The sequence below is a fragment of the Xiphias gladius genome, chromosome 7 (genome assembly GCF_016859285.1).
Source record: "Xiphias gladius isolate SHS-SW01 ecotype Sanya breed wild chromosome 7, ASM1685928v1, whole genome shotgun sequence".
Lineage (NCBI taxonomy): Eukaryota > Metazoa > Chordata > Actinopteri > Istiophoriformes > Xiphiidae > Xiphias > Xiphias gladius.
This window is the reverse complement of record NC_053406.1, coordinates 8,647,190-8,661,894: the sequence shown is the minus strand read 5'-3', so window position 1 is coordinate 8,661,894 and position 14,705 is coordinate 8,647,190. Positions and strand designations below refer to the sequence as shown.

Below are 14,705 nucleotides of genomic sequence, written 5' to 3'. Positions count from 1 at the left end.
TGCAGATAAATCTAAATGGGACAGTATGAAACTGGAGAACTGAGAGAGTATAACCTTGAAGTTTCGAAAGGTATTAGTCTGTCTGGATTTTATTCAGTCCTACAGTGGATTGTGTGAATGACAGAAACCCAGACAGCAGAGAGACAGCGAAAGAAAAGAGAAAGAAAGTAAGAAATAAATGATACAGTGAGCAAGTGGTGATTTTAGTCTCCTTCAGCTTCAACCCCCAACCTTTTTCCATTCTGTAGTTTTCATACTAAAAGAAAAAGTCATCTCGACTGCCATTGCATCTTAGCTCTTGATCCCCTGGGGAGAAGTCTGATTCTAGCATTGATCCAGTCTCATAACAATAGAGGTGAAATCCATCTGCAGGCGCAATAGACGTCCTGTCTCTGCTGTGAACCTACACAATCAAATACAAACCTTGTTTTCCACAATATCACTGCCCTCCCTCCTCCTTTTTTTTCAAAAGGGCAGAATCCATCAAAAAGGCAACATCTCTGTTTTGCCACCTGTGAGTGTGTTGTACATCCATTTTATTTCCCGGTACCATTACAAGATTCAGAGCTGGCCTGTTCCTTTTGCTATTGATTTCGTCCAATTTATTTTTTGCTGGGTTTTTAAAACCTCCCACACAGGAAGCCATCTCTTGAAAAATCATTTCAGTATTACACTTCTGGAAGGCCATTTTTTGTTTCATCACAGTTACAGATATAGTAAGAAGAATTACTAGCAAGGGCAATTGAGAATGTCTATCAATAAGGTTCAATAAATACGGGAAATTGGTGAGAGGACAGGAGCTTTATGAATTTTTGAAGAGCAGTAGTATTTTAGGGTAGGAAAGATTGCTGCACAATGAGCTGTTGGAAGACTTTTTTTTATCTGGCTATCCATTTGTTTAGTTTGCTGCCACTGTTTTTACTATAACTTGATTTGATATGTTCAAGATTTAGATTCTATTTGATTCACAGTATTATCAGTGGGTTTGTTTTGCCAAAGATGTTTGGCAGCAAATGCTTTGGTTTATAATGGAAAAAGAGACTGCTCTGTGTATTTCCTTAAACAATAATAAATAGTCTGTTTTATTTATTTGAATACCAGCCCATAATCCCTAGGAATTATATTCTCAGTGCCTTATTCTGCAATTTGCCACTGCCAGTGGAAGAAGTAGAAAGCCGTTTCTGTAGGAAAGTGGAAAGTAATGGCCTTGAGGCTGGGGTGGTGGGTTCACATGTAGCATGTTCGACTTTTATGCAGGAAAGCACAGGTCATGGCCTGTCACAGTCCAGCATTTCATCTTTCATTTGATGTCATTGTCAAATCAACATAATCCAGGATTCTTGCAGATTTTAACACTCTGTCTGGCAATAAGATTGTCGAATACCTGTATATAAAAGGTCTGCAGGGTTAGCTGTAGCATAAAATGGTGCATGTGTTACAACTTCACCGACACACATAGAGCAAACTCTATTTAAACATGGACTCATGTACTACTACGAAAGGTGCAAAGTTGCTCTTTTTGTACAATGCCTTCAGAGAGCACTGGAATTCGACATTTTCTATATATTTGCTGTTGCAAGTCGAATTTACAATGAATTTAATTTTTTTTTTCCTTTTTTCTTTTTCAACAACTTTTAAGTAATAGCCAGAGTGAAAACATTTTCTCAAAACTGTTACCAAAAAGTCAAGTTGGTGCTTTTGCAGCACTGAGACCTTGAGAAGCCGTCAAATTCTTGGTCTAAACCCACTATATCTCTGTGATGATTTCACATGTATAGAATTTCTCCAATCTGTAGTCTTTGGATGTTCAGAAAAGGCAATAATGATTCCAAGCACCCCCACCACCATGTCTCCCACCACTGAGAGACATCCTTTGCACCACTTCACAGTAGGAATGATGTGCAATAAGGTGGGTATTATGGGTGAAGTATAATTTAATTTTTTCATCAGATTAAATGATCTTTTCTCTTATGCTTAGATTTTATTCTTAAGGCACATTTGAACCTTCCTTGGAGTCTTGGTCACGTGCCATCTTGCTGCTTGCGAGTGTAGTCGAATAACCGCGTCTTATGAGAGTGAAAGAGAGTCCCGTCTTTGCCACATTTAAATTTAAAACAAAACATTACTGTACCACACACTGTACCACACACAGACACATACAAACACTAGCAGACCCCTGGGGGGAACCTGTCTTTCTACTGTATACCGTGGAACACAACCCAATCTCAGAAAAAAGCTGTCATTCTTACAGCTTCATCAGATGTTAGGCACATTATATTTCCAGATTTCCTCCAACACACTGATGGACATTTAATGTTCAAGGGAGATGATATGACCACAAAGCAAACAGCTACGCAACAAAGCACCACATTGCTTTGCTGCAACCCACTGGAACATGACAAGGTTTCCCAAATGATTTTTCTGAGGTGTAGTTTCATTAAATTGTTCAGCATGATAGTGTTTCAGTGTTTTTCTTCTCTTCATTTCAAAGTGTGGGCTGATATAAAAGTGTCATAGCATCATAAGAAGGTGTCTGGCAATGATTATTGCCATCAGTAATGAAGTGGTAAATTTGACTTGCGAAAATATATTATCCATCAGCAAATTATCAGAGAGGACCTCATTTAAAGTTAATTGTAACTCTTTCACGTTTTGTGCATTCATGACTTGTGTGTGTGCTGTCTTTATGATCTCACCTGTAGAGTGTGACAGGAGGGTTGGCCTTTGCAGAGCAGTGGAATTTCACAAGGTTGCCCTCCAGAACAGGCTGAGGCTCCACTGAGAGATTGACAAGCGGGAGATCTAAAAAAGATAGAGACACAAAGACAACCAATTACAGGACTGGCAGCCTCCTCAAACATCCTATAGTGAACTGTAAGCCTGAACACTATGTTGATGACATTTTCTTTGGCTGAATAAGGCCTGGAAAGAGAAGAGAAAATATAACACAAATTTTGCAGAGAAGACAAAGTAGACACCTTATAAATTGCTTAGAAAACATGCAACCACAAACGAAAACAGCCAAACACACTGACATGTAAAATAAATTCTATTCAGGGCACATATTTGTGGCAAAAGTTTTTTTCTCGTGAACCAAAACAGATTTGACAACCTTTTATATAGATGTACCACATATACAGTACTGTAGGTAAATATGCTCCACTTAAAACCACCAGGTGGAAATCTTTTGAATTCAGATGATCTTACAATAAACTGTGGCAGCACTTAGAACAGTTGTGACAACTAATCAGTTTGTGACAGCATTTTCTCTCAAATAATAGGCAATTACTCCTGAATAATTTGATGCCCTATTTTAATCTTGCAACCATTCACCCTAGGGGTCTGGGAATAACACTAACACTGTAGTGTATTTCACAGGTGTGGGAGAGAACATGCTATTTTTATTCTCAAATATTCATTAGCAACATTATAAGGAGCGAATCAAAGGAAAACTTGACTTGATAATGAGTTTCAGTAAATGGCAATTTACAAACAGTGAGTAGTCCATAGTGCAATCCACTGCAATTAAAGCAATGAACAACCTCTGTGATACAGTACAATCAAAACAGTTTTTAGAAAAACAAGATTCAGATTATGCAAATTTAATAAACAAATTATTACTTATCTTCAAAAAGAATCCCACCTTTGTCAATTAGGATAAATTAATTTCCATATCAATCCTGTCCCATGTGAAACAAAGCAGCTATTTACCCGACAGACTCAGAGACTGAATTTCAAGTAGGTGAAGCTATTTGTCAGGGTTTCTAAAAAGAGGCTGGTTATATTTTATTGAGAGCTTCAAATGCAGCAAGGAAAAATCATAAAACTGACCTGTTTTAATGGAGAATCAGGTGGATTGAGTAAACAGTTAATATACATATACATTATGAGTTAGCTCTCAAGGAAACCAAATATTGTCCGACACATCATGGCCATGATCTTAATTTTTGTGCTAACATGAGTTTCTTATGTCATATTTAACACATACTTGGAAAATGGCCTGCACTCATCTCCAAGGCTGAGTGTGAATGGGGTATTTCCATTTATATATGGTTCTGCTGACCAAATTAAGATGAAATAATACTGAAAAAAAAATAATTCAAACTTAACATTACACTTGTAAAGTGTAGGAAAACTACTTTTTACCCTGCAGCTGTGCAGATGCTCTGGGCTGGCTCAGCTGCCACAAAGCCCCAGAGAGGGGCGGTTGGTCCAGGTACTGTATTCCTCCCCACTCATGCACACACACCTTATTCCTCATCAGCAGACACATTTCCCTCCAGGACAGTTGCCACCCAACCCCACAACCACCAACCACCCTACCACCACAAGCTCCACCTGTGCCAGTTCTCCCCAGGCCAGGAAAGAAAACACTGTGGATTCTGGAAGATTGAAGGCGTCAGTGAACCAGCGAGTCTCTCCAGGTACTGGGCAGCCAACTGTGTGTGTCTGTGTGTTTGCATCTGTGGGCACATGTTTAAGGAAGGTATGTGTGCATATGAAAGGGAATGTGGGTGTGTGTCATTATAAAACAGGACACATATCTTATGCCTTGACCAGCCGTGTTAGATGCCCTTTGGGTGTTTTAGCATTGCGAGTGGTCAACTGTGTGGACAAAAATACGGGCAGAGGGAACCTCAGGGGCAAAATGACAGATGTGGCAGTGGTTATAAAATCCAGCAAGAAGCTGGAGAGTAAAGAGAGAGGCAGACATAAAAAGAGAGCGAGATATATCTGGAGGTGGCTTCTGTGCTAATAGACGCAGTAATGTAGAAGCTAATTCACAAGCCTTTTTTACTAAAACCATTCCTATACTGTACTTTTCAATCATGCCAACCTTTTTATCTGGTCTTGCTGCCAAGATACTTCTAAGGACACAAATGCTCATTACTGTCAATCCGGCTACTAATTAAAGTTCTTTTCAAATGATTGAGGCGTAAAAACTGACCCTTCCTTAATAAAACCTCAGTTCCATTCAGTGAGAGGTGATGTCATGAAGACTTAGACTAGACTACATTAATTTCTAAGTCAGACGAGCAATTTGTCTGATGGCTCATTCTCCCGGAAGAACCACAAGCAAACACAGCGATGCGAGCAACAACTGTCAAATGTCTGCCAGCAAGGGCCTTGGGTGTGAAACTGGGGCTATCACTTATCTAACTTTTCACCTCTCAGATATGAAAGATCTACCTATAAAAAGTCCATTTGCTGCTTTGATATATAAATGCATGAGCTGCTCAGCGAGTGCATTTGATGCATCATGCGACACCACATCAATATGCAAGACTGTTAATTCCTTCGATTCGTCAAGAGAGTAGTAGCAAGGGAAAGAGAGGGGGAGGGATGGATGGATAGAGGGAAAAGGGGATAGTAAGACCGATCGGAGATCCAGTGAAAACAACAGGATGAATGGTTTGGGGGGGTGGGGGTTGTAGAGTGGGAGGGTTGTGTTATACTTGGCCGACAGCTTCTAATCGGTTAGTTCAAAGTAGAGACCAGATGGTGTTTTTGGAACAATCTTCCAACTTCTCTCTGTTTCCTGGAGATAGTGCCAACATAAATTGTTTTTTCCCTTTCTTAAAGCTCAATTTCCAATCTCTCCGGGTCACTGTAGACAGCTGTTCTCCAGTAGGACCAGCCTCAAACTCCAGGAGTGTCAGCTGCCTCTGAAGGATGGGGAAGCTGTTTGTGGGCCATCCGCTTGTGGCTTATTACCTTAGCAATATGGGCAGACTGTCATATGGCTGGCGTAGTGGAATACTTCAGGGGGGAACAGACTGACTGACAACCTGAGGTCCAACATATTGATCAGGAGGTATTCAGCCATGGAACATCAAAGAATTTATTCAGTCTAATGAAAGCAGATGTTTTGTTTTTCATACAGCAGCTTAAATAAGGAGTGCCGCATTCCTGGCAGTGCATCTGTAAGTGTCTAAATATGTTCATGAGCATCAAAGTCTTGTTACAAATGCAATCAAAATATATTAGTCAAAGCTTAGTTTAGAACATCAGAAGGTTCTTCAGTGTGATATTTAAACATTGTGTCTTAACATATAAGATCACATGAGACATAATTCTGTATTGTAGCATCATTAAAGCTTAATCTGATGTACAGAAAATGCTGAGCCCGTTATTGCCCCCTTATCCTTGCACTCCTTCCCTCTCACTTTCAGATTCTGTCTCTGATGAATTTGCTATTATCTGCTTGATTAGGCAGGAAGAGCATGTAGCTGAGCCAGCTACCAAAAAACAAATCCTCCCCAATTGCACATCTGCATGTTCTTTATTAATTAGTCTCAACAAATGGCATTCATATTCTCCCCACATGGCTCAGCTTGTTTGCAATGCAAACACACAGAAAACCTTGGCTTTGCTCGTCCCCAGCGCATTCATTTCCCACTATGTGTCTGAAAACGTGTTTCTATGTGGGGCAATGTTCTGCAGATATGCAGCTGGACTCGAAAATATTTGAGGAATATTTTAAGTTGTGTGATGAGTGGGATTCAGCAGGACATGAAACTGTAGCATCAGAATCATATTTCACTGCAGTGGTTTAATGCCGGGGGGTAGGGAGTTTACTGATTAAAGTCCAAAGGGTGTAATGCAAGTTAAGTCATGCTGCTGGAGAAAACAGCATCAGAGGTTAGCAACCCCTCTGCTATCAAATAATTACAGCAAGCTAATGGAATGGTGTGGACAACTGAAGTCAGCAGTCTATCCAGGGTTCTGAATCACCTCTGTTGGCTGTAAACTCCTTTCATTTTGGCAACATCACCAGTACATACTGTATTTAGATGCTAATTTGTCTAACCCTAGGTCAGATAACGCTGTATGAACTTCTGTGGGAATGAAAATGCTGAGATGGATGTAAATCATGAGCATTAAAGTGATGATAAAAAGAAAATACCGTTATGAAATGCATTAGAATTTAGGCTGGTTTAAGCTGTAGAGCAATGTGCCGCGTAGTGTTTAGATTACTCTCATTTGGATTGCTTTAAGGGTGGAGCTGAGAGAAAAAGGGCACCTAAGCTTAGAAGTGAGTGGAATACAAAATACTGAGAAGGGCAGACAGACAGAGAAGATTTAAATCACTTTTGTTGCTATTAATATTATCTCACTAATACAGTCAATTAGATATCTCAGGGCAGGAAAACAAATGAGACATTTAATTCTTAATATTGGGACTTACACACAAAGAGACATGCACTAGGCAATACCAGCATTATCCAGAGAGTGTAAATGCTCAGTATCCACATTTTCAGGGGATACGCAGCCATTTGGGGAAATTTGTTATTTGTTATTTGGCGTTTTACTGAGTTGTTGATGAGGGCATCGATATCAGTCTCATTTCTGTGTGTTCAATACTGAGTTATCACACAGTGTCAGCAAAATATTTGTAAAGCATCCACCCTGTTTTCAATAGCTGTCAACTCATAATTTCCTACTTCTGATTAGGAAAAGGGAAATAAAACAACACTTGAAGTTGAAACTCATAGGACTGTCCACGCAGTCAACACAAATGTTGCTTTAACACAGTGGTCCTCAAACTTTTTCTGGCATGCCGCCCTTTGGAACCAAAAAAAAACATCATATCAAAAATCAAATCAAAAAAGGATCCAAGTTGACCTTTAGTGAAATAACGGTCAGCACAATAGCATCAGCAAGCTCTTTATTGCTGTTTATTTTCCCTACATATATAACATTCATTCAACTTAGTTTGACTGCATTTTTCCCATGGTCATCGTTCCCCTGCAGTTGCTCTCTGCCCCTCTCCAGTTTGGGATCTACTACTTTAACATGACTGTATGCTTTGAAATAATTCAAAAGTTTTTTAAGTTTTTTAAGTTTAAAGTGTTTAAAGAAACATGAAATAGAATTTCTTATTTGCACTAAACAGGGCAAATGTTTATGACTATTTTTATAGAAGTATTGAGACCTTATGATGATGAATGATGAATTCAATGATGAATTCACATGATCACTGGTGCTTCTCTTCAGTAAAGAATGCAGATGCATAGAAGAAGGTAGCACTTTGTTGTACACAACCCTGGACAATCACAGAACATATGTGCATAACAACCAAACGTCATTACTATGCAACATTGCATCTTTCCAGCTGCTTTGACTAAAAGGTTGCAATGTAGCTTATTATATAAGAACATCTACAATGTGATCGATGAATATGGGAACATGAATGTCATTAAGTCGATGTTTAACACAAGAAGTAGCACCCAAATCTACTTCAATGTGATAGAAAGCACTGGAAATTTGGCAATGTTTGATGATGTCCACCTTATGCTAAACATATTGTACATCAGTACTGGCTTGGCTACGTATTTTTCCTCGAAGCCTTAAACTCTGCCAACAATTATGAGCCAGTATGGTTAGATGCTGACATGTGACTGGTTCTCTCTATAGAATAGAGAGAACACCCAAGCACAGTTGTAAAGAAGAGATGGTCAAGTGTTACATTTATTTCACAAGCTGTCAGGGAGTGCCTGAAGGAAACATTGCACTGATAGGTAGGCTGATGGCTTTCACCTTCTCAGAGAAAGGCTCGCTAAGAGAGTAGTAGGGCAGTGGGCAGAAGAAAGAGATGTTTCATTTTCTGTTTCTCGTGCTCCAAAATGGTAATACATGCTCTCCTTTCTGGTCTTTTTCTACTTGCCTGACAGTGGTCTCTGACTCTTTAAAATATTAGCATCCAACTTTGTTTATTACTGATTTATTATCATTAATGAATGCATAACAAATAAATTAACACCTCCCTTTTTGAGTTGTGAGCTGAGAAAGAGCTATGACAGTACAAGGTAATGTATTTTTTTTTTTTTTTTTTTTTTTTTGGACAACACAATTTAATTTGATTATTAACTGGAGTAAGAAAAATATGAAAATCAAGTCGTCCAACCCCAAAAGGAGCCTGCACTTCTTGAGTGAATACATAATAAAAGTCAGACAAAGCCTGACCCATTTTAAAATGCTCTCCAAAGGTGTCAGTTTTTTAATTGTTTATTAAAGTGGTCTCTGACAACTCACAAAGTCAGGGATAATAACATGAACACATCATAAACCTTTGGTTCAGGTTGTTATAAGATACTGGTAAACACAACAATTGATATTTAACAATGTAAATGCCACGCTAAGGTGTAAAGAATGGAAGCTAGGTATAAACTCCAGCTTCTCTTATTGTTGTTTTTAATCACAGTGTTACAGAAAATTGGAAGCTCCATTGATGCATCATGTGTCATGTAACTTTGCAAAATCACTCACTCAGGTATTGAAACTTTGCTGGGCATCCGAGGTCATTTCCCAGATGAAAATAACTGAATTATCTAGTCTGATTTGGTTCAGCCTGGAATTCAGATTATTAAAGGACTCACCTTCGTTGGCTGCGTTCATTGGAGGATCTAGGCCCTGAATTGGGACACAGCTTTTATGTGCTGCTGCCCTGTATAACAACAGCTGCTTCCCATCAATATTTACTACTCAGCTGTCCTACCCCACTGACCTCTGTTGAGGAGCAATCGCATAGGCCAAACCTAGTAAGACCTATGTGCTGTCTGGGAGGTCGAGTTTCATCTGCTACGATTCCCCTTGCCAGTGGTCCATCATATATTCATTCAGCACCTGTTTTAATTGTTACACAAAGACTGGGTGCTACTCTCTAGCCACCTTCTTTGTAGCATGTGGTGCATTTACATTTAAGTCGATTCCAGATTTCTAACTTTACAGTACTCCATTCTCACAAAACTATTACCTCTGCCAAGGAGGTAATAATACACTGTTTTCAACTGTGTCTGTTTGTTGGTTTTTTTTATTTGTCAGCAGGATTATGGAAAATGTACTGGACCAGTTTTCACCGAACTGTTGTAAATGGAATTTTATCAATTCACCGAAGTAATGTTGCAAAAATGAAAATGAATGTGAATAATCACAGGAAACTCAGCTTGTAAACATTTGTCTACAATATACATTCATAAAATGTAACAAAATTCATAAGCACATGTCTTTACAGTAGACAGATATGGTGTACATATGCACCAAAGCTTATATTTTTGTATTTTTGTTATTTAAAAAGAAAAAGGATGTATTGTTTCCAATACTGTTGTTGAGCCAAGAACCTTGAAATCAAATTAGGCAGCACTGAAAATAAGCCAACTGATACCCAACACAAATTAAACAAAGTTCAATGACAGCATGTTTCATTTCAGGAGCAGCTTAATTTGGAAGTCGATCTTAGCACAAACTCCGGAGGCTCTGCTGAACTGTGCTGAACACTTTACCTGTCAAGTCTGCAGAGGGGGTGGGGGAGTGAGAATGGAGGCAGAGAAACGAGAAACTAAGCCTTGTGGGAGACAATTTGAATCTCGACAATTAGTCTCTGCTGTCGCTCAGTTTGATCTCACACTGTGAAAAATGTTTTCAGGAGCTTTAATTGCATAAAGAGCACATTTTGGAATGCTAATTGGAAATCTGCTGCACTCATTTTTCAGGGTTAAATCATATGTTCAGAAGTGAGGATGATGCTATGATGGAACATTTATCACAGTTCACATGTGGACAGAGTTCCCTCTCTGACTGCATGACAAAAGAATGACAAGGACAAACTAGTAGGGTTGCAAACGCTTGCAACTGTTTCTGTTCATTTTTACTCCCATGCCTGAGTTGGACTGTTTGTTCCATTCCCTCCCTTGCCATGCTTGCCTCTTGTGTTGTATATAATGAAAAAAAGGAGCCGTCAGTCATTATGGCTCTCTACATAGCATTTTCTGCTTTATTAGTCATACTTAATGGTGTTGAAGGGGCTGTGAGAGATGCAAAATCCCTTTGTTAAAAAGCCCCTCTCTTACTGTGAACGCTTCTTGATCGAAAAAAGATTCCCAGACAACTGAGGCTGAATGTGTTTTACACGCCAGGCTTACTTTGTCTATTTTAGAGGGGAATTGTCCATTTACTCAAATCAAAAAGATTCAAAAAGATTGATGGCATAAGCAAGGAAATAAAACAGTTGGAGACAGTGTGCATGGTGCCAGATCAGGCAGGTAGTTGGACCAAAAAAAAGACAGTTCAAAAGACATTCATTTTAGAAAGACATCTCCTTTGATATTACACTTTAACAAACAAAAGAAGTGATGCATCGCCAATCCACCCACCCGCCTACCGTACATGGCATGAAAACAAAATGGAAACCAATTTTAAATATCCATCAGAGCCTAAAATGAATAGTAGATATTTACAGTGTTAGTCATCTATGCCTGTCTGATAGTTTCAAGCCTCTGCATGTGAGAAATATGTCATATTTTGAGTAATGCATGTCATACAGAGACTTTTTCCCCCCGTCTGTACTGATCATTAACCAAAGGACTTCAAAAAACAATAACTCTGAAAGGGAGAGACACTGAAAGCAGTCAAGGCAGAGACAGCGAGGGAGAAGTGGTGGGCTTACGCTGGATGTCAATCGTGACACTGGTCTCCTTGCCATTGGGAACTGCCTTGTTGGAGGCCTTACAGATGATCTGCTGACCTGTCTCGATGTTGGAAGGCGATAGGTAGAGCGTGCTCACGATGCTCTCTCTTCTACCATCCCGGAGCAAGGTCTGCAAAGAGTAAAGAGGGACTGGGTAAAGTAACAGTGCAGGGAGTTGTGTAGATTAAATGTTTTAAGTCTCTAAATGTATACCCAGTATGGCTGGTTGGCCGTGCTGGAACCATGGATTCATTTTCATAATCAATAAACAGAATCTCCAACTATTTTGATTTTGGGTGGTAAGCTCCAAAACTGCGCCACCCAAAATTTAGAGTCAAATACATCCTTTATGATGGATGACATACAAACAGAGGAGAGGTGGAACAAGCATTTCACCAGATAAGCTTTGATAAAGAAGGTGTAAAATTCGGAAAAAAAAAAAAAAAACAGTGGCAAATTCACAAAAATCTTGTCCCTTGGGGAACCAGAGAAAAACAGTCTAGCCTGTGGTTTTACTTGAAAGCTGATTGATATAAAAAAATAAAAAAAGTAGAAATATGTTTTTTGAGACTCTTTTGTGTGTCTGGAGAGCTGCGCTCGAGTGCATGGCTTGTCATACTCCACAAAGGAAATCAATCTTCTTTTCAGCGCTCATCCTCTGAGCCCTACATTGTGGAAGCCATCTGGAATCGGTTGGTAGCGCTCAGTAGCTCTCACTCTCCCTCAAATGCTCGGGGGAGGGCTCTGGGAGTCTATGTTAACCAGTGCAGGACAGAACAAAGTCACTGACTAGAACAAATTGTGTGGGCAACGGGGCACAGTGTGGTCAACCACAAAGTCAAAATGCATTTCCCTACCATCTCTTTAAAGAAGGCTCACTGTTGCTCTATGTTTTTGACGAAAAGAAGACCCTGCTATAGTGAAGTACATCAAACATTTTTTTAATATAGAAACAGAACTACTATGTTGACCAGAGGGAGTTAACTGTGGACTTGCTTTACTGCACTGCTGCCTTTGGATTACTCTCACAAATGTATGGATTGCTCAAGGATATTCCCCTTACTTGGATTCTTATAGCACACCATACAGCAAGAAAAATATTCATGTTCCACCTCAAGGTCCATACAACATTTTAGTCTCTAAGCCAAGAGTCTCTATATGTATTGGGACTTTACTTATGTACAATAGGTTTAAATTTAAAACAAAAGGCTTTGAAAGGCATAAAAGATAAGTTTAGATGTCATGTCTAAAAGTTGGCCAGGTACATTATATCGAAAAAATTCTCAAAAAGTTCAAGAAACCTACATATGTACATTATTTCAACCACCATAATCACTACCCATTAATCATTAGCAAGGTCAAACTGTGGCTCATTGTCAGTGTATAAACCAGTGGTAATTATCTCATCATTTCTCTACTTTAATGCAAGGGTTTCTATTTAATAAAACTGTAATCTAACTTTGTGCCTGCCTTCTTGTTAAAGCGTGCCATATTCTGAATAATATAATCAAAATGTCAATGACCTTGTAAAATCAAATAACAATACATTTCAAAAGAAATATTTTCACCTAATCACTTTATAGTTCACGTACCTCAAGGTGCCTCTCAAGTGGCATATTACATTAGAACATCTGTAAAATTGTTATTAAAGATAAACAAGTTTTTCTGGGTATTTGCAGTATGAGGACATTATAGATGCCATCCATGTATCTTTGAAATTAATTTGTATGTGAACCATGTGATGAAATTCATAGTTGTGCGTGAGTCACTTCTAAAGCAGACCGCATTAGCTGTCAGACACGGGATATGTCAATGTAATATCCTTTCTGACACAATCAGGATTGTTTCCCTCGTCGCTCTGGACCTGTCTGAAGTCATTAATCTTAGAAAGGGGGTTAGCTGGCTGCTGCATTGAATTCAACACCATGCCACATTACAAATTTTCATATCACAGCCTGGAGCCAATGTGCCTTCTGGAGCCTTTTAACCATGCTAGCAGAGGAATGGCAAAATGAACAAGACAGAGATGAACAGGTTGCTTTTGTTCAGGCATATTTAAAGCTGCATTATATGATTTCTGACCTATAGAGGGTAAAAGAAACACAACAAAGAGCCACCCCTCAGCTTATCAAGCTGATTAATGTGTTACCAAACATTAGTTGAAACTGTTAGCTCTCTTAAAATAAAGTCTAACATTTTCTGGCATTTGGGTCTTGCTTTGGGCTCGGCTTTTTCACAAAATCTCTGCTATTTACCATAATTTATGGTATTTTGCAGGGGTATCCTGTGTGGTCAGTGTGGCTCTAATTTTGAGATAGATTGTCTTCTTTCTCACAAAACAGAACAACAGCTACCGAAACCCTGAGCCAGCTAAGATAACAATAGCTAACTTAGCTTGACTTAAAGCTGCAACTGCCAAGCCAACCTTTAATTTAAGAAGAGGGTGACCTGTCAGTAGAAGACCAGCCAGTAGCTTGAAAAAGCCTATAGAGCTGAATTTACTACTAATTAAAAAAGGCTGAACTAAATAGATTATGTACAAAGTAAAACTTGCTGTGCTGCCAGCCAAGCTAATTAACTGTTAGCCCTAAACCAGAACTGTGTTTAATTCGAACCTCAGCTGTTAATGTTGCTGGTCCATATATAACAGATTAAACTGTATTTTATCCCATGAGATACATACCAAATTTACTGAATAACTATATATATATATAAACATGCCACAATACCCTACTTTTCCATTAGAAGTTATACTTTCAGAGATGTATTTTTGCTTACAAAACAAGTGAGGCATGAGTGTGGTTAAAGTCAGACCATCATGAAATGTCGTTAATGAGTTACTAACACTTCCATTATATTTGGTAGCAGCAATTGTTGATGAATCTCTGCCACACAATGGTCTAACTTAAACATGGTTAGTATTGTGTGTGTAGTTGACGGGTGGATATATGACTAACCACTGAGCTATATTAATTGATGCTGTACTGTAAAATAAAATTTTATTATCTAGCTACTATACGAAAACCGCATGTACAAATAATTAAAATAAATGCTACACTGCTAATGGATGATATGCTCAATAAAAACAATACAAAGTCTTTTTGTCACAATGAGGAAATAACAAGCTAACAACCTTGCTCCATATGTGCACCATATCCTGTGAGCTCTTGTAAATATTACCAGTCTCCCAACCTGAAGAACCAGGTGGTAGTTTAGGTGGTTTGTCCTTACCCTCTGA

At 38.8% G+C, this 14,705-nt stretch overlaps 1 protein-coding gene across 4 annotated transcripts in view; it reads right to left on the bottom strand.

The window, feature by feature from the left end:
• Positions 1 to 14,705, bottom strand: part of kirrel3b (kirre like nephrin family adhesion molecule 3b) — a 155,620-nt gene that overhangs the window by 27,016 nt on the left and 113,899 nt on the right. For all 4 annotated transcript variants that reach the window (XM_040129858.1, XM_040129860.1, XM_040129859.1 and 1 more), the window contains exons 6-7: positions 11,447 to 11,597; positions 2,697 to 2,802 (exon numbers count right to left, since the gene is read on the bottom strand). In XM_040129858.1, coding sequence (XP_039985792.1) covers positions 2,697 to 2,802; positions 11,447 to 11,597 — 257 coding nt within the window. The remainder of the gene's footprint in view (positions 1 to 2,696; positions 2,803 to 11,446; positions 11,598 to 14,705) is intronic.